The 21,108-nt window shown below is 42.4% G+C and overlaps 1 protein-coding gene across 1 annotated transcript; it reads right to left on the reverse strand.

The window, feature by feature from the left end:
- Window positions 1-4,262: 4,262 nt before the first annotated feature.
- Window positions 4,263-5,939, reverse strand: LOC117833674 (agmatine coumaroyltransferase-2). Its single transcript, XM_034713261.2, has one exon. It carries the CDS (start codon window positions 5,772-5,774, stop codon window positions 4,437-4,439), a length of 1,338 nt encoding a protein of 445 aa, XP_034569152.1. The 5' UTR covers window positions 5,775-5,939; the 3' UTR covers window positions 4,263-4,436.
- Between the last annotated feature and the right edge of the window lie 15,169 nt (window positions 5,940-21,108).

The following is a 21,108-nucleotide window of genomic DNA, read 5'->3' on the forward strand; positions in this document are numbered from 1 at the left end:
GCGGGTCAGAAACCTCCTTTTGGTGGTCGTTATGCTCCATCGTCAGTCCCGGGTGTTCCACGTCCACTTAGTACTACCGTTCCTGGAGGCACAAATAAACCATAGGATGAGGTTGGGTCAGCGGAACCTTTGTCTTCACCGCCTAAGGATGCTTAAAGTCCTCCTAGATAATAATCAGTGGATGGCTTGTCGTAGTGTATCATATTATTTGGATCTGTAATTTAAATATGTGTATTTCTATCTATATCTAAACTTTCAGCATTATTTGCACTACAACGTTTGATATGCTTTCAATCGTGAATCCATTTTCATACGTAATCAATTTTCAAATGTAATCCATTTTCACGCGTAATCCATTTTCAAGTGTAATCCATTTTCATGCGTAATACGATGTAGATGGACCGGTAATGGATGTATAATGCAAATAGACGGAGCAAGGTGTTTATTGATGGCTTGCATTATTTTCTCGAAGTGGCCAAAGCGAACAAGCCAGAGAATAGGTTCATATGTTGTCCATGCTTCCAATATAGTAACAAGAAGGACTATTCAAAGGATTCCTGGGGAACTATTCACAGCCACTTGTTTAGATACGATTTCATGCCTAACTATTTAGTTTGGATCAAGCACGGTGAAAGAGGGGTTGTAATGAAAAATGGCAAAGAGGAAGAGGATGATGACAATATTCCGGACTAGGCTACAGGCTAAGCTTTTGCAGATACTACAATGGGCGAGGCTGATGAAGATGATTTTGCAAAAAATGGCCCTATTGATGACCTTGGTCAGGTGCTACGAGATGCACACAGAGATTGTGAAACTGAGAAGGAAGCAGCAAAGTTGCAGCGCATGATAGATGATCATAAAAAAATGTTGTATCCAGATTGCCAGCAGGGCCATAAAAAACTAGGTACGACACTAGAATTTTAGCTCATATCATTATTTTTTTACTTGTGTCACCGTATTAACTTCGTCTTCCATTTTATGTAGGATGCTAATTCAGACGTGCCGACGAGAAGCGTACCTACATATTGGCTTCATGGATCCATCCGTAGTTAAGCAAAATAGATACAGGTATCACCTAAAAAAATCTTGGTGGAAGTATACAATTTCCTAGACAAACAAAAATTTAATGATTTCATACTACTTCCATACAACTTCAAGTAAGTGTGTGTATACCATCTACTTTCATTTTCTTTTTCCTTACCTGATTAATGTTAGTTAGCTCTAATATGTATGAACATTTTACGTACGCAGCTTCTACTGGATCCTCATTATAATTGAGCCTGAAAGAAGCCATGTCACTGTCTTCGATTTGTTGAGAAAAGATCTAGTGGAGTACCGAGACATGCAAGACATGCTAGGCTTGTAATAATTTTGGACCTTTATCTCTATGCAAAAGTTTGTTTCCTAAATTTTATCCCGGTTACATTATATCATTCATTATTATAATCCGCAGCGCATGGAGACAATTCATGAGGACATACAAAGGTCCATTCAAAGAAAAATTTACATGGAACACAGACTTCCTGGTACGTATGAAGTCTGCACATTTTGTACATTGTATAACACGAATATCTCATATTTTATTTTTTTCCCCATTGAAGTGCTTAAGACAGGAACCTGGGAATAATCTATGTGGCTACTACATCTGTGAGCACACGCATAGTTTTATGGGATCCAAGGGACTAAAGATGACGCCGCACAAGTACGCAAAATAAAACTATTAATAGTTAATTATTTTCTAGCTTCTTATATTTAATTGTTCGTGTCACATTCACATATTTCCAAATTATAGATGTTAAATATTCAATAAGGACTCTTGAAGAAGGAAAGAGTAGCGGCAATATGTGAAGGTCTCATTGGATTCCTAATGGACGAGGTGGTAAATCCACAAGGAGAATTTTATTACGATGGACGAAATTTAGAAGCTCCGAGCAACACCGTGACGAGAAGATTGTAGATATATAGTTTGATTTGTATATATATAATACGCGCTAAGATCGATTTGTATACTATGCTAAGAATTGTATATATATACTACGAATTATGTATATATATAGTAATTGTATAATTAATTTCATTCGTTTAAATATTAGTTTAATTTTATTAAAAAAAAGTCTCAACTACTAAAGGTTAACAAAAGGGCCGGGGTACGTATGTGATGCATGAAATTACAGGTGCCATGCAGACGCCTGCATGGCACGCGCCTGAAATTTAAGTAGAACTTAGACCCCCCTTTTATCTTGATTGGTTTATCTTGGACGGATTTTCGGGAGATATGCACCCTACCAACCGGGACTAAAGGCGAGTTCTCTACTAGTGTTCCTGCTAAATTAGCTAAGTATCCTCGTGGATGTGCTATTCTGTTGTTATGTGTTGATGATACCAAACTGACCGGCAGAGAATAATAACTTATAAGCTATTTTTGAAAAGGCAATATCCAGTTGGGGTTTTAGATCAATCCCTTTTATTCTTAATACACCTACCAATCCAGGTCTACATTGAAAGTTCAACCGTATGACAATTTTGAGAGGCCTCTTCCTACATTTGATTCGTTCTCTTTAAGAGCATCCGGATTATATTGTTCACTAATCATGTTGCTGCAGGTCATGTTGGCAGAGTCAAAGTCCTCGAATTTTAGAGCAGAAACTATGGTAATATATTCGAGTTATTTGGTTATGCATGCTAATATTTTAGACTAAACACAAATTATAAAAAAATATCATTTGACACAAGTTCTAAGTCTTGTTGGGAGAGTCAAAGTCCTCGAAGCTGGAGCTCTGACAAAATCACACTAAGTCATTTATCTTGTAGCTAAAATTCCCTTCTTAGTTTATAATGTATGCATGAGTCGCTCACGCGCCATCTACATACATAAAAGTATATGGTAGTGTAAATAATTGAGCCCTCTCGACGATGGTCTGCTAATCGTTTTACTATTGATATGAAGTCACGGCTGGCAAGTAGTATCAAACCATTTGTAGCAAAAATACAGACGGACTTGTTTTATATCTGAATGGTGTTCTATATTTGACTTTGTTAATAAGTCGTAGGCTGGTAGGTGTAACAAACTTCCGACAAATTTTGTATTTTTTATGTGAGACAGCTCTTATGTTCGAGCAATCATTGATGCTATAACCTTGCATGATGAGATGTGAGACACCTGTACCTAATCCGGTTTTTGTTACTCTTGCTTATTTTTAGCACCTATCACATCAAATATATGTTTATGTACTAATTAGGAGTATTAAACGTAGACTATTTACAAAACCCATTACATAAGTGGAGGTTAAACGGTGAGACGAATCTATTAAGCCTAATTAGTCCATGATTTGATAATGTGTTGCTACAGTAAACATTTATTTTGCTAATGATGGATTAATTAGGCTTAATAGATTCGTCTCGCCGTTTAGCCTCCACTTATGTAATGGGTTTTATAAATAGTCTACGTTTAATACTCATAATTAGTATGTAAACATTCGATGTGACATGTACTAAAAATAAGCAGGGAACCAAACGTCCCGAGCACGTGTACTCCCAAGAGAAAATCTACTAAGTACGTGATAATTCTTCCATTTTGTTTGCCGTCATATGGCCCGCTACCTAGTAGACCTTGAACTTGTCGTACTTGCTTGACATCCTCTTGCCACGATAACCTTAGGGGTGGTACTTGTCAACTTAGGGCCTGTTTGGCTATACGGTGTTAAAGTTTAACACCCGTCATATCGGATGTTTGGATGCTAATTAGAAGTATTAAACATACGCTAATTACAAAACTAATTGCACAGATGGAGTGTAATTCACGAGACGAATCTATTAAGCTTAATTAGTCCATGATTTGACAATGTGGTGCTACAGTAACCATTTGCTAATGATGGATTAATTAGGCTTAATAGATTCGTCTCGCGAATTAGCACAGGGTTCTACAATTAGTTTTGTAATTAGTTCATATTTAGTCCTCTGAACATCCGATGTGACACTATTAAAGTTTAGCACTTCGTATCCAAACACCCCCTTATTTACGTGTGAAATGTTGGCTCAATTTTTTTCACAAACTATATTTATTCAAAATCTTTTACAAGAAATGCCGATTCAATATTTTATAGATTTATTGAGCCAGCATTTTTAACGAATTGATATTTTGTAATTGAAAAGGTACAAAATATATACTTTTAGAGTGGCTACACCAACAAATAGCAAGCCCAGTTTTTGAGAAATTGATATTACTGCAGTTGATGACCGCTGCCCAGTAGTCGTGAAACAAATGTATAAACGAGAATTCGACCTCAATAATCTTGCCTCCACGAATTATAGCAAATTCGACAATTTAAAGATTAACACACAACATATGTTTCTTACAACAATTCGATCGATCGGCCATGGATGCAAGAGCAAGCAGACTAGCAAGCACCAGATCAGATGGGTTCCATTTCATTCCCCTAAAGACGTGCGTCCGCCATTGCCAGCGAGTAGCAGCACTTGTTGAAGGTGTCCATGGCGCGTCTGAAGAGAGGCACGTAGGCGTCCATGCTTCTGTCGCCGGAGAAAGACCGGACAATGAACACGGTGCCCTCAACTGACAGGTAGCTGGGCATGAAGAAGAACGGCGGACCGCCGCCGAAGTCCAGGTCGTAGAACGGGGCGTGGAGCAGGCTGTCCACCTCGACGTCCGGGCTCAGCACCGTCTCCGACGAGTCCGCCGACGGCACCAGCCGCTCCTCCTCCACCGCCCCGGAGCTGGCGAAGTCGATGAACGACCTAAAGTAGCTGTCGTCGACGCGCGCCACCTCCCGGGATATGAGCTCCACGGCGAGCCGGAGCGGCATGGACACCAGATCCCCGGCGGCAGCGGCCGGCCGCGCCCAGAGCACCACGTTGCCGGTGTATCCCTCCGGCACCGGCGGATGGCGCATGCGCATGCGCCCGTCCACGGCGACGCAGAGCCTGGTGATCTCGCGCGCGTCAAGGCCGCGTGCCTTCGTGATGCACCGCCACAGGTGCGCCGCCACGCACTGCAAGGTGCTGTACGGCCGCGGCGCCCCCGCCGACGCCCGCGACCTCAGCTCGGCGACGAACTCCCGGCTGAAGCGCACCCTCTGGACAACCACCTCGTCGTCGTTGTCGACGACGGCGACGTCGCTTCTTCTGCAGGGCTTCTTCTCTTCACGGGGCTTGAACTCGACGCCGCGGTGCTCGAACGCGACCCGCGGCGGCTGCCGGGGCAGGAAGAGGGACGCCCTGTCGTGCGCCGGGACGGGGTCGAACGCGGCGCCGCGGGTGGCCTGGCCCCAGGCCAGGAGGAAGTTGCAGGCGGCGCGCCCGTCGGCGACGGCGTGGTGTATGGTGTGGCCGACGGCAAGGGAGCCGCACTTGAACCGCGTGACCTGGACCAGCATCAGCTCCTCGGCGCCGTCGCCGTCCGGGTGCAGGCGCAGCACGTCGGGCGTCGGCTCCAGCGGCATGACGTCGCCGAGCGCGACGTCGGCCGTCGCCTCGACGAACCGCGCGCCAGCATCGTTGAGCAGGATCGCGCGGCTGCCGGCGGCGTCGACGCCGAGCCGCCCAGCCCACTCGCGGTACTCGGCGAGCGCTCTGGCGAGCCCTGCCACGAGTGCGGCGTTGGGCGGCGCCGGCTGGCGAAAGAAGTTTATGCCCGAGATGTGCTGGTCGAAGTTGGCCTTGTCGAACACCGTGAGCGGGACGGCGGTGGCGTCGCCGCCGATGCCACCGCCGTAGGCGGGCTTGACTGCCTTGGACGCTTGCACCGTGATCTTCATGTGGAGACCGTGCGTACGACGCGCCTTGGATAGATGGTGTTTAAACTGTCAACTGTGGATACTGGTTGGTGCAGCACCATGTTCATCAGCTGCTGATTTTGTAGTTTGAACAAGGATGTGACAGGTTTACGTAGATTAGAGAAGTTTGATGCATCCTTATCTCCTGTAACAACTCACGGTCGTACATGTGCAATCAACAACTCGAAGTAAACAAAACGTAGATAGAGTTCATATATACTACTCCCTCTTTTCTATATCATAGTTGTGCACTCTAACTACATAATCAACCAATCAATCAATCAATCAATCTACATTATTTATACTACTGGATATTCGACTTTGCATCTACTCCCTCCATCCCTATAAATAATTGTCGCTTTTGATTTCCGTATCGCAAGTTTGACTCGATTTGTAGAGAATATCTGCAACATTTGTATCTCCAAATAAATTTATTAAAAAACTAGATTTAAATATCTATCTAATGATATTAATTATGCACCATAAATATTAATATTTTTTATATATATTTAGTCAAAGTTGTTTCTTGGTAAGCGAAAATGATAATTATTTAGGGACGAAGGGAGTAGAGCATTAGGCCGGTCTCAGAGAAAGTTTTACAGAGATTTTCATCAGAATTAATTTCAAAGTTGCATCATCAATTTTGATGACTTGACAAGATCTTTATGAGGTGAGAGATGATGGAGTTTCATAAAATAAGAGAGGAGTTTCATCCCCATAAAACCCACCAACTACAATTTCCAAGTTTGCAGTCCTGATTATAGTGCAATGAACATGTGCCTTGAGAGTGACCTTAGTACCGACCCGCACAAAGCCTGGTACTAATGTTTGCAGAGAAATCTAACCGTCCATCCCTAATAGACGGCTCATATTTATGTTTTTATTTTTCATTAAAATATTTCTTTTTATTCCACATTAGATGCAGATAGGCCATTCCAGTATCAGATCCGCTTTGCTTTCCTAACTCACTAAGTCGCTTGCTTGACCATGATTTCCATGTCACCACGTTAATAAAAAAAAATCTGGCCTTCCATCGTCTATAATAGCAAATTTTTACCATGTGGATGAATCCATCATGCATGCATCATGACCGAAGAATCTGAACATTGTGGATGGAACTTAGACTCAAGGCTTTGTTTTGTGGGGTGTTTGTGTAGCTCTGCCTTGGTGGTTTCGGGCAATATATGTGTGTTGTTGGCACTGTAGTTGGCGTCATTTTGTGACTAGTTATGTTGCCCCTTTTGCTTTTGTTGGATTTGTAGGATCACGTCTAGATTTAACTTATCTTTTATCAATACATAACAGACAACTCTTTCATTTAAAAAATATCTTGTACCAAATGTGCTATGTAACTTCACTACTAGAAAAACAAGTATCAGTACCAGTCATCGGCACAGATAAGTCATGCATAACGGATTGCATAACCGTGCCGACTCTTGATTAAAAAAAGAGCCAAAATCTGGCATAGAAACGTTAGGATGAAGACAATGTTCATAAGAAACTTGCAAGTTTTTACAAAATCTACAACTTTGTAGTTGTTCACATCATTTCGGTGCCTAAATTATGTGAGCAAATATAGTTTTTGGACAACAAGGATCAAAAGGGATAAAACTCTATATTTCTAGCGATATTCATGCACTACGGGAAAGCTACAAATTGCCGAGTGCCCCAGGCACTCGGCGAAACCCTAAAAATACTCGGCAACGTGTTTGCCGAGTGTAACACTCGGCGACGAGCACACAGCAAAGTTAACTTTGCCGAGTGTCTTTGGTCGGGCACTCGGCAAAGGGTGTGCCGAGTGGCACAAAACACTTGGCAAACAATATTTCCAGAAAAAAATAAAAAAAGACATACCCCGGCCACCGGGGGCAGCTCCAGCTGGCCGCCGCCGCCACCGCCGCTGCCGTCTCAACCATTGCGACGCCGCCACCACGCCCAGGCCATCCACGGCAGTTCCAGCTGCTCGACCGTCGCCACCACGCCCGGGCCACCAGCTCCGGCTGCTCCGCCGCCGCCACCATCGTCTGCTCCGCCCGCCTTGGAGTGCGCCGCCGCTGCTCCAGCCACCTTGGAGTGCGTTGCCCGCCTTGGAGTGCGCCGCCGCTGCTCCATCCCGCCGCCGCCCGAGCTTCTTCCCGCCAGGCACCCTCCCCGCCGCCACCCGAGCTGCTTCCCGCCGGGCCACCTCCCCGCCGCCACCCGAGCTGCCTCCCGCCACCACGCCACCTCGCCCGCTGCCAGATCCGCGCCAGATCCGGAGGGGAGGGAGCAGGGGGCCGTCGGATCCGCGTCGGAGGGGAAGAAGGGGGCGCGGATCCGGCCGGAGGGGAGGGAGCTAGGGAAGGAGAGGCCGGATCCGGAGGGGAAGAAGGCGTCGAGCGACGAGGCCGGGTGCCGAGCGGCGGCGGGGGGCGGCGGGCGCCGAGCAGCGGTGGCGGGGAGAGAGGAAGAGGTGGGGGAGAGGAAGAGGTAGGGGAGAGGCGGAGGTCGAGCTGAGTGCGGGATCGAGGGGGTCGGGAGATAAGGACGCCTGCGCGGTTTGGAAAAAAAACGTCGCCGAGTGTTCGGTGTGGACACTCGGTAAAAGGTTTCTTTGCCGAGTGTCCACACTAGGACACTCGGCAAAGTTTTTTTAAAAAAAATTAAAAAATATCTCATAGTTTCAAAAAAAAACCAAATTTTCACACGAAACAGTATATGTTCTCTACTGACTATACAAAAAGTTTTGTAGTCAAACCGAACTTGACCGTCACTTCGACTCTAAATTTTATCGAATCCTTCTCAAAGTTACTATTCTTCTTCTGATATGCTTCGGTTTGTAATCATCGTATATGATGAAATGTGCAAAACCTTCTTAATTTTTTTCCACAGCCTTCACGTATTATATCATCACATCATGACAAATCTCATGATTTTCAGACTTTGCTTATTTTTTTTACAATTTAAAAATACTACCGCCACACGTTCATTGTCGTGTTTCCTGAACAAGATGTTCGAAATTTCTTTTTATTTCATGGGTCAAGTCTCAAATTGAGCCAAATAACATGAATATCATTTTTCTACACATTTTGTTCCATAATTTGAATCACTTGCAGTTCAAATTTGATTTATACCAAAAATTTCCTTGAAATGCAATTAATTAAATAAATATAGCAAATAAAAACAAAAATATACCAAATTTTAACATGGAGTACCACGTGTTGTATGTGGGGAGTAGAAAAAATTTCAAGGTGAAAAGAGGAAAAAATTATTTTTTTGCCGAGTGTAAAAAAAACACTCGGCAAACCCCCTCTTTGCCGAGTGTCTTTTTTGACACTCGGCAAACTACCCTCTTTACCGAGTGTATTTTATTTGACGCTCGCCAAAGCCCCGATTTGCCGAGTGTATTTTTTTTGCCGAGTGTTTTTGGCTTGGCACTCGGCGAAGAGCTTGTTTGCCGAGTGCTCGAAAAAAAACACTCGGCAAAAAAAATACACTCGGCAATTTTTAGCTTTCCCGTAGTGATGTATCCGAGGGACTATAAGGAGGACCAACGATGGGAAGGTAGTGCTTTCAAGTTTCGCAGATTGGTGAAAGAAGTCAGAGGCGCAAAGAGCGTGGAGGAACGTCGTCCCTGATCCTGGGGTACGACAGGTTCGTGTTAATTCTAGCATGCACAATTGGCCGCATAACAAATTACATATAGGGGGTGTTTGGAAGCACTCCACTCCATGAAAAATTGATTCACTCCATGCCGCGCCGCCCGCCGCACGGCCACCCCTGCCGCGCGGCCCGCCCCTGCTCGCACGGGAATAATGGAGAAGAAAGGGAGAACTAAAGAGACTGACAAGTGGGACCCATTCACATGGGTATAATGGACTTTACACAGCAAGATCTTCTGTTTTTGGAGCTGGATCTGTGCATTTTGCCAAACATGTGGACAACTCTGATATTTTTTTGGAGTTGGTGGAGTGGAGCTGCAATGTGGTGGAGTTGGTGGAGTGGAGCTCAAAAATTTGGAGTGGAGTGCTCCCAAACACCCCCATAGTCTCTTAGAGATAACGTTTGGCCAAGCTAACTATCAAATCTAATTACAACAGAATAAGACTCTATCTCTAGTTTACAACAGAATCAAACTATGTCCAAACATATCTCTAAACGGACCAGATTCCTCAAATCTAATTACAACAGAATAAGACTCTATCTCTAGTTTACAACAGAATCAAACTATGTCCAAACATATCTCTAAACGGACCAGATTCGTTACAATATGAGAGAGATTTCTTCTGACACTCTCCCTCAATCTGAACTTCCTAGATTAAGATTGTTCTTGAAAATCTCCAAATATTGAACAGTAAGCGGTTTTGTAAACCCATCAGCAATTTAATCCTTTGTAAATATCTATATAACCTATATAGATACACCCCACTAAAGGTCATTAACTAACTCTATTTCTCTCAACATGCAAGCTATCCACGTTATATAGGAACCCACTATATCAGACGCCACGTCACCATCCACTAGGACCATCCATTTATGTTTTCCACCGATTTTCTGTGACTAATAGCATCCACGCATGCAATTCATTAGTCTTCGCGAGTACCACGCTACAAAATTTCCACAGTAGAAATACATGGAGGATCAATCATTTAAGAGCCGTTCTCTCTCAACAAAATGAACATATTTTCATGTTAATGTCGTTTGCAAAAGAATGTTGCCATGAAATTACCTTAGTGTTTATACTTTCAAATTTCAACTTAAAATTTTGTTTAAGAAATTTCTGCAGCAATGCGGGGGTATCATCTAGAATATTCTATGTCAAGTAACTTCCATGCTACCCTTTCTCGCACAAAATGATAGTCCACTTCTATATGGTTAGTTCTTGCTTGAAAAATCGAATTAGCAGAAAGATACTTAACTCCAACATTGTCACACCATAATTTTGCAGCTCTCAGCACTTGAATCCCCAATTCATAGAGTAAAGTTTGAATTCACATCACTTCAGCAGTTGCATTACCTACTGCTTTATACTCAGCTTTAGTGCTTGATCTTGAAACTGTAGCTTGTTTTTGTGCACTCCATGACACAAGGTTAGTTCCTAAGAACAACCAGCAAAGCCACCTATCGACCGTCTGTCATCTATACAACCAGCCCAGTCTCCATCTGAAAAAACACTTTACAAGCAAATAATTGGTTCTGCAAATCTTCAACCCAATATTAGTTGTGTGTTTCAAGTACCTCAAAATTCTTTTGACCGCCATCCAATTTATAGTAGTTGATGCATGAAGAAATTGACACACCTTATTAACTGAATAGGAAATATCTGGTCTGGTCAAGGTCAAATATTGGAGAGCACCAACAACACTTCTATAGTTTGTAGCATTATTTGGTCCAAGCAATGACCCTTCATGCACCGAAAGCTTCTCAGAGGTGGACAATGGTGTAGTTACAGGCTTGCAATTCATCAAGCTAACTCTATGCAACACATCATTAGCATATTTGAACATCATCCATCTAGATCATTTTTCATCCGCTACAATATTTATTTTATTGCAGGAAGAGGAAGCATATGGAATGAGTCTATTCCTGCCAACTTCATGGTTGTTGTCTTCCCGGCCAACCATTTTGCAACCGTCTGAATGGTTCCACAAGGAAGGCTCCTGTCTTGCTTGTCAACAAGATTGAAGGAGCTGTGTTTCATGCTGTGGCCTAAGAAGAATCTATCTTTTATGGTCTATTTTTATGCTGTATGAACGGATAAGTTATATCAAGTTTATCGTGTGTTGTCAAGAAAGAAGTTTGTCGTGTGTCACTGTGTGGATGAGCCACTTTGGTCCTTGAACTTTTTTATTTCAAAGTTCACAAATTAAGCATAAAAAAATATAATGGTACACAACCAAATAAATATATGATCGACGATTATTATGATCGAACAGGAGAATTTAGGGAAATAATACAGTTATGGGAACGAAAGCATCGTCGCAGTAGTAGGATTCAACAGGTAGCAGTTCCAAATATGGGAAATAAATCAAGATGCGATCGTATCAATAGTACTGCACTACAAGTGTTATCTGGTTGGACTTGGATCGATTATCATTCTCCTCGAGCTGCTGCAGTATGCGTTTCAGCGACCGATTGTCGTTCCGACCACGGAGCTTCACCTCTTTAAGGTTCTTCAAGTTGCCAATGCCCACAATTGTCATCGATCACCTCTTCATAATTAACAAAGAAAGCCATTAGAATCGTCTGGACCTTGACCGTTGACCCTTCCTCAAATTTGACTTGTTGAAATGCTGAGATGGGCAGATGCAGGATCCTCAGCACCCCGGAAACTTGTTACTCTTGACCCCTCCCCTATAGGTAGAATTGTCTTCCAAACCAAATCACCAACCTGAAAGGATTTAGCTTTTACCTTCCGGTTGTATGCTCTAGCAACTTGCCTCTTGTCTTTCTCAATCTCCTCCAAAGCCTCCAATCGCTTGTCGGTCACCTCATCGATATTGTCCATCATCAAAGCATGATAAGCACCAACATCAAGATCATTTTGTCTTGCGAGTCTATATGCGCCTAGATTCATCTCAATGGGCAAAACGGATTCTTGACCATAAACAAGCTCAAAAGGAGTAACCTTAGTCGCACCATGTCTAGAAATACGATGAGCCCACAAAGCTTCAGATAACACTTCATTCCATCTCCTAGAATTCTCCTCTATCTTCTTCTTGATGAGCTTAATTAAAATCTTATTGCTAGACTCAGCTTGACCATTAGCTTGAGCATAATATGGTGATTAATTAAGCAATTTAATACAATATGATTTGAAAAAATCAGCACCTCTTTGGATATGAATGAAGTCCCCTGATCCGTAGTCAAAGTTTGTGGAATACCAAATCCATGTATAATATGTTCTGTAATATACTCAATCACCTCCCGGTGTGTCATATTCTTGAGGAGAATTGCTTCGGTCCACTTGGTGAAATAATCAGTAACCACAATTATAAAACAATGTCCTTTTGATGAAGGAGTGTGAATCTTGCCAATAAAATCCAATCCCCATCCCCGAAAAGGCCATGGCTTAATTATAGGATGCATCAATGCAGAAGGAACCATTTGGACATCCCCAAACTTCTGACACTCTTCACATCCTTTGTAGTAATGAAAAAATCGGCTACCATCCTAGGCCAATAAAAGCAAGCTCGCCTAAGGGGCCACTTCATCATGCGAGCTGATCTGCCATAGCCAATCTGGCCATATTAGAATCCAAACACTTCAAAAGCAAACCTTTAGCGGTCCAACGATACAACTCACCATCTACCAAAGTGAACTTGAAAGCCCTTCGTTGGACTTTTCTATCAACTGAGTGCCCAGGATTCTGCAAATAATCCATCAAAGGTCTTCTCTAGTCGTCCGCTTCGTCCTCAAGAGTTTTTGAGCAAACAATGGCTGAAGTGGAATTTTCATCAGACAGATTGGCAAGACCGGTCACCTAAGCAGTCAGACCCGTGGGATCGGTCAGACCAGTTTGACCGATTCCTTCCGGGCATAACCCTCAGCTTCGTAGAATGTCGGCTTTCGTTCACGAAAATTTCTTTTCTGAACGTTATAGCTAGACGCTTGCTGAGCCAGAGCATTAGCGCTCGATTCTCTTGCCTTGGTACATGGTAAAATGAAAAATTCATCCAAGCAAGATATGATATCCAGGCATTTATCAGTACAAGAATGTAGAAATCCATCTAAACATTGGCATACCTTAGATACATGCTGCACTACTAGTAGGGAATCACCATAAGCTTCTATGTGTTTTACTCCCATGTCATGCAAAATCTCCAACCCAAATAAGAGAGCTTCATATTCGGTTTGGTTATTAGTGCAATCATAATCTAATCGGTTGAGAGCTTCAAAAACAACTCCATTGGGTGATATGAGAACTAAACCAATACCATAGCCACTTTTGCAAACCGATCCATCAAAATGCAATTTCCATGGAGTAAAAGTAATATAACCGATATCTAAATCAAGTTGCTCATCTCAACAATAAAATCACCCATAATTTGACCTTTCATGGATTTCAAAGGTTTACAAGCCGGATCATATTCAATTAAAGCATAGGCCCATTTACCAATTATACCACTTAAAATTGGTCTATGCAACATGTATTTAATTAAATCGGTTTGACATGCTACTATGCAAGTATTTGGTAAAAAATAATGCCTCAACTTGGTACAAGAATAATATAATGAAAAGTGTAACTTTTCAATAAATGTATACCTTGTCTCGGTGTCCAATAATCTTCTACCGATACATGTAACAATATACTCCTTGCCATCGGTTTCTTGAGACAAAACAACTCCAATAACACCATCTTCAGCCGCCACATATAATTTGAAAGTGTTGACGCCAAATTTTGACACGTGTTTTGAATCAGTGTCAAGGGAGGAAAAGATTGGCCGACGCGGCAGGCTAAAAGCTACAGTTGGGAATCGGCTGATTGGCGCTACAGTGTTTCGGCCGATTGGCGAACGGAGTTGATGAAGGTCGGCCGATTGGACGTTGGGGTGCCTTGGCCAGTATGGGCCTAAAGTGGGCCGGAGAAGAAGATTACTTAAAGAGGAAGGTTGGTCCGTGGAATATCATAACCAACTCTAATACGTGTTGTGTTTGTAAATATTTGTTATCATTTAAAATTAGAGATAGCTCCTAGTCGGTTAGGAAATCGGTTGTAACAGGCTATAAATAGCCGTCTCTAGAGATTTGTAAAAAAAATATATCAATCAATACAACAAATCTACTTATTCCTCGTACTTTATTTTCAAGTCGGCAACTTCGCCAAAAATCTTTTCTTTTCACGAGTTCGTACGGATTGGCAGGGCTGCATTGACACGATCTCCGGCCGATTTGTAAGTTTCGTTTATCGAGTAATATCTAAGTTTTAACTTCGGGCGCATCGCTGTCGTTTCGTTTAGATTTATTCACCAGTTATCGATATTTACTAGAATTATAGGTTTTATCTATTGTTCTAGTTTTATCACCATTTATCCAGCTTGAGATTCGAATTGTTGGCTTCATCATCGTTATTCTTATTTATCATCATATAGACGATTAGATCTGTCTCAAGTGTTGCAGTTGTAGCGTTATTTAATTTGGTCTAGTAATTTCTTTGCAATCGCTATGTGAATATCGGCTGTTTTATAGCCGGTCATCTCTACAGTAAATCGGCCGATTCGCTGATACGCTTTTCGAGATAGATCGGAACTTTAGCCGATCGAAGCCCTTGGAATTTAACGCTTTTCTTTCCTTGTCAATCAACAGGTCAGATTGACTAGCACGCCGCGCGAACCGCACCAGGGCAATAACCTGAACAGGAGTTAAGCAGATTCTCCCGGGTCGTGTGTCCGATGCTGAAGATCATCGGCCGATTTTTAGCGCCAACAAAAAGGTACCCCACTCTTAGGTACTTGAAGAACGGGCGGTGAAGACAAATACCGTTTGACTTCAAAAGCCTCTTGTTGTTTTGCCCCCGAAGTAAATTCAGTTTCATTCTTTAACCAAAGTATAGGAGTAAAAGAATTCACCTTCCCACGCAAGTTACAAACAAACCTTCTCAAATAATTTACCTTACTCAAAAACTTTTGCAAGTCTTTCTTGCACATAGGATCTTGTACCTTCCATATGGATTAAATTTTCTTAGGATCTATTTCCACACCATTCTCATGTACATGAAGCCCAAAAACTTCCCAGCCGATACACCAAAAACACATTTGATTGGATTCAGATTTAAACCATATCGATGTATTTTTTCAGAAGTAATCTTAAATCAGCCAAATGGGAATTTAATCTAGCCAATTTAACAACAATATCATTGATATAGATTTCTAAGATTACACCAAGTAATTCATGAAAAATTAAATTTGTAGCTCTCTTTGATAAGTAGCACCAACATTTTTTAAACCAAAAGTCATGACTACCCACTCAAATAGACCAACAAATTCTGGACATAGAAAAGCCATTTTGGAAATAACCTCTTCGGCCATAAAATTTTGATTGTAACTAGCATTACCATCAAGAAAGCTAATAACTCTATGTCCAGAAGCAGCATTAATAAGTATATCAGCTATAATATTCATCTTTAGGAGTAGCTCTATTAAGATCTCTAAAATCAATGCAAACTCTGAGCTTACCCGTACCTTTATTCTCAACAGGCACAATATTATTAATCCAATCAGCATATCGACAACGCCTAATAAACTTAGCATCAAGTAACCGATTGATCTCTTTATTCACTCGGTCATAAATAATAGGATTAAAATGTCTAGTAGGTTGTTTATGAGGCCTAAAACTAGGTTCAATAGGCAGCTGATGCTGAAATCACTCGTGGCTTAAACTAGACATCTCATGATAATTTCATGCAAAACAGTCGACATACTCTTTCGATAACTTTATTAATTCGGCCTTAAAAGCAGGCTCAAGATTCTTGTTTATAGATGTCGGCCTAGGTTTAGTACCATCACCAATATCTATCTCCTCTAAAGGATCGGACAACATAAACCCTTGTTCCAATTTGCTCATATCATCAAAGTCTCCAATGGCCTCACATGTATCGTTCTTATGTGCCCGATAATGCTCAAGTCTCTGCTGCAACCACTCCTGATTCTTATCCATTAAATCACTTGAGATTGTTTAGCAAATTTTCAACCGGATTTAGGACAGCGGGACAAAGCTATCTTTAGTGCAACTGATGAACTCAAAATCAGAAAGATCTAAACCAGATAATCACTTAACATCATCATGCACACCTATGGAGGAACTATCAAGTATAGCTATGCTAGCTGATTTGTCACCATGTACAACCTCTACTTCATTGCCTACCCATTGCATTAAGAGTTGATGCAAAGTAGAAGGAACACATTTATTTGCATGTATCCAATCACGCCCCAAAATCAAACTGAAGTTACCTTGTGTCTCAACAACGAAGACAGCAGTAGCCAACGTCTTGCTCCCAACAATGAGCTCCATAGAGACAATGCCTTTAGCTCCCATAGGCTCACCTCCTCCCACACAGCTAACGGTCATGATGGTCTTGATCAGCTTCTTATCTGAACCTCCCAATTTCTTCAATAAAGAATAGGGCATCAAGTTGACAATTGCCCCTCCATCAACTAGCATCCGAGAAATTAGCGTCCCATTGATGTGACCCTTCATATACAAAGCCTTAAGATGATTTATCGGTAATTTTAGGCTTCCAAAAAATAGCTTCCTTGGGTCCAAAGTCCAAACGAGTGAAATTTCCCTCTGAAAGGGCATAACCATCCATAGACAAATGAAGCACATTAATGTCAAGGTACATGTGCTTAGGTGAAGGACTATAATCAATAAGTTGCTCATCATCTTCTATCTCAGGAACTGATGTCAACTCATTATCACAAGCCATAGGTGTAGAAGAAGCAAAACCGGGCAGCATCTCCGGCTCAACCAGTTGGACCGGTTTCTTGACCGGTCTAACTGGTGTAGCTACCAGCACCTGAGACCAAACTGGTCTGATTGGTTCCTCAGCCGATCTGATCGGTGCTAGCTAGGAGACAGCCTTGACTATCCACTCCTTCTGTGGGACCATGGGTCTATACTAGTTGAAAGTTTCCTCCCTCTATCTCTCCAGCTCTTACTCCTTCTTTTCTTGAAAGCGCAGCATTTGAAGCTTCCTCCTTTGAGTGCTTGTTAACCCAGGAGGACACCACCTTGGAAAGAAATACTTGGAGCTAGAGCCACTACTGCTAGCCTTATAATCAATAGCAGTAGGGGTTGCTTGGATAGGTGTCAAAACCTTATTGTCTAGGACAATCATTTTTTTTTGCCACAATCATTAGCAGGAATGTCCATTGGCCCAATTTGGATTATATCTATGCTCGTAGTTCTTTCCGGGTCAACATCTATTTTCTGCACCTCCCCCTTTATCTTCATAGGATGATATACCTGTTTTGGAGGAGATGGTCTAGCTGCTTGGGTAGGCCAGTCTGACCGGATGAGGTAGATCGACCGGTTCTGACCGATCGAGTTTGGTGGCTCTGACTAGATTGGCAAGGTGCCAATTGGTCGTGCACAGGGCGTGAGATCCTATCTAGAGCTGGTCTCTTGATCCTCCCCACCACGGATGGAAAGGTTGATGTTATACGGATTCAAAGGGCACCCACATCACGCCATTGTCATCCAACATCGGGCATGGTGGATTTGAAGTTGGAGGAGCCCACAATGTGGTAGGGTGCTGCTTTTGTTGAGGATGGTCACCCTTCCATCTTATGGCAAATTTTGGAGGCAAGGATGGTCCCTCTTGATGCGTAGGTGACCTCATTCTCTTTTTTACTGGCCGATCACTTGTAACGGCCTTTTGTTTGGAATACTTGGCTAAGAGCATGTCAAATGTGACTTTTTCTTTGGGACCACTTCCATGACTATTAGCTACATTATGCTTCCAGTTTCCAATTTTTGGGCACTTCGGTTTTAGCATTTTAGGATGGCCCTGCGGCTGATCGGTTTGATTGGTCACCTCCACTGGTCTGACCGGTTTGGCCTGAATATGCTCAAACAGTCGCTGACCAGTTGGTGCGGATGACCCTTGCCCCTCATCTCTAGAAGCTTTCATGGTAATTTTGAATGACTCCCTACCATCAGGAGTCTTTTCATAAGTCACTTCACTTGTCAACTCCTTGCCTCTCAAGTCGGGCTTCTCTTCCCATACTATCACATTTTTGCCTTTGATTCCTTCAGCTTGATGCGGCCGAACCAATACCTTAAGCTGCTGCAAGTCCATAGTGTTGACAGGGAATGGTGTCTTGTCAAATTGCATCTCATGGAATGTCAAACGACCTTCATTTATGGCCGATTGAACCTATTGACAGAACACATTGCAATGATTAGTAGCATGCGAATAAGAATTATGAAACTTGCAATATGCATATTTTTGAACTCTTCAAGTGGAGGTATAACATGAGATATTTTAAGGTATCCAAGTCTAAGCAATTCATCAAAAATGGAATTACACTTGGATACATCAAAAGTAAATTTTAATTCTTCCTGCCGACCCTTATGAGCCGGCTTAAGAGATGAACAAGAATAAGTTTGAGCCTTAGAATGACATACAAATTTAGCAACATAAACTTCATTATCATCATCATTCGAACTATCGGAATCATACTCAATAGCATACATATTAGACCAACGAGATTTAAAGTTTTCTTTCTCCTTATTTATTCGCATCTGTTGAGCTGTAGCTCTCACAAGAACAGTTGCAAGCGAATAAAATTCTTGACCTCCTAGCTTATCTCTAAGAGAGAATCTCAAACCTCTAAAAGCAAGATCAGCTAGATCGGAATTAGAAATAAACAAATTAAAGCAATGGTTCTTTGTCTCTTTGAATCATTTTATGTAATCAAAAATCGATTCTTCTCTACCTTGTTTAAACTGATGCCAATCTGTCAACTTTAACAAATAGCTCCCACTAAAAAAAGTGATCATGAAACTTTTGTTCTAATTGATCCCAAGAGTCAATAGAACTAGGAGCTAAAGAAGAAAACCAAGCAAATGTAGTTCCAGTCGAAGATAAAAGAAAATAAGCGTACTTTCAAAGCATTAAAGGAACCTGCTTCACCTAGTTGAGTAATGTATTGACTAATATATTCCCATGTAGTGCGGTTGTCTTCACCATTGAATTTAATAAAATCAGGTACACGGCAACCAGGAGGATAGGGAACAAAATCAAAATCGGCCTTATAAGGTTTTTGATACAATGTAGAATTACCCATATCAATGCCGAATTTATTTTTCATCATGCCAGCCAATTATTCTTTAAATTTAGAAAATTCATTAGAAGTAGTTGGCTGTGATTGGGTTGTAGTTCCAGTATTCACTCCATTCACATGGGGTATATGAGGATTTTGCATACGATAAAGATCATTAAACACATCGTGAGGCACGCCATTAGATGACACACTAGTATGCGGAATAGGCAGGGATGTGTATGCTACTGTGCTGAACGTAGGAAAAACATTCCCAAGTTTATTAGTACGGCTAGGAGCAACTGAACTAGGCACAACAATGATTGGTTTTGGTTGATCAGGTATGACCAGCAGCTAGCCGGTTTGACCAGTCAGACCGGTTTGACTGCCTGCCTAGATCGGTCTGACCGCTCCAGGCATGATCGGCTTTGGCGGCTGTCCCAGTGATAGGATCTGCCTTGGGAAGAAGTTGGCCGGTATGCCATACATAGGATTTTCAGGAATAGACCTGGTATAGCCCACGAACTTGGATGTACTACCCCTTGTGAATCAATTTGAGGAAGGTTTTTATTAATATCATATTCAACACTTTTACCCTTCTCTATCTATTCTAAACGAGAAAGCAACACCACAACAACTTGATCTTGATTTTTAAGAGCAGAATTAAACTTATTGTTAATTGCGGATTGATTGAGGGGAAATTGGCTTACATTTCTTAATACCTGAACCTTGTCGTTGCTCATCTTGATCGTGGGCATCTCGAAGTCTTGTGTTCTTGAAGTCTTGCCCTGGCGATCCTTCTTGACGCCCGTCAGGAATTGCATCTTGATGTACTCTTGGAGCATTGCATACCTTCGCTGCTCCTCATTGAGATCTTTGATGGAGGCCGGAATAATGTTGTTCTTGTCCAGCTCGGTTGTAGATCCCATCTTATTGGAGTTTGATAGAATAGTTATAAAAACCAGATCTTTCTTCCCCAGCGGAGTCGCCAAAATGTGTTGACGCTTTTTTCAGTCAACACACAAGTGCCCTAGCTCACGCGGTCATCAAAACTCTCCTCGCTGGAGCTCCTGCTCCTAGCCGGTCAGACCGCGGTTAGGTAGACTCGCCAGATCGGTCTACACAGAGGCACTGCAAAAACCTACGTTCACCACCCCAAGAGGGACCCCATTAGGGATGGCGAGCCTAGGGTTGCTCTGAAATCAGCAGGCCACTCAGAACACCCTTAACCGCGGTAGAGACGAAGAAGGGAAGCAAAAGGGGTTGGAAAAGCTAGGGTTTGGAGATAAAAAGTAATGGTAATGTTTGTTCGATTGGGTGATGAGCCTCAATCTGCCGCGGCCCTTATATTTATAGGGTGGGGAGGTCTTGCCCCACAAGGAAATCCTTTTACAAGTCTAAATCTACCAGGACTCTTCAATTCCACTCGGACCTTGGGAGGACCTTCTAACCGGCCAGACCAGTTAGCCTTTGCCAAATTGGCTACAAGATCCTGAAGAAACCGGTCTAACCGACTAGTCTCAGCCTAATTGGCTTGCTACCATTATTGATCGTCAACACCGATGTATCCTGTT

The sequence above is a fragment of the Setaria viridis genome, chromosome 8 (genome assembly GCF_005286985.2).
Source record: "Setaria viridis chromosome 8, Setaria_viridis_v4.0, whole genome shotgun sequence".
NCBI classification, from domain to species: Eukaryota; Viridiplantae; Streptophyta; class Magnoliopsida; order Poales; family Poaceae; genus Setaria; species Setaria viridis.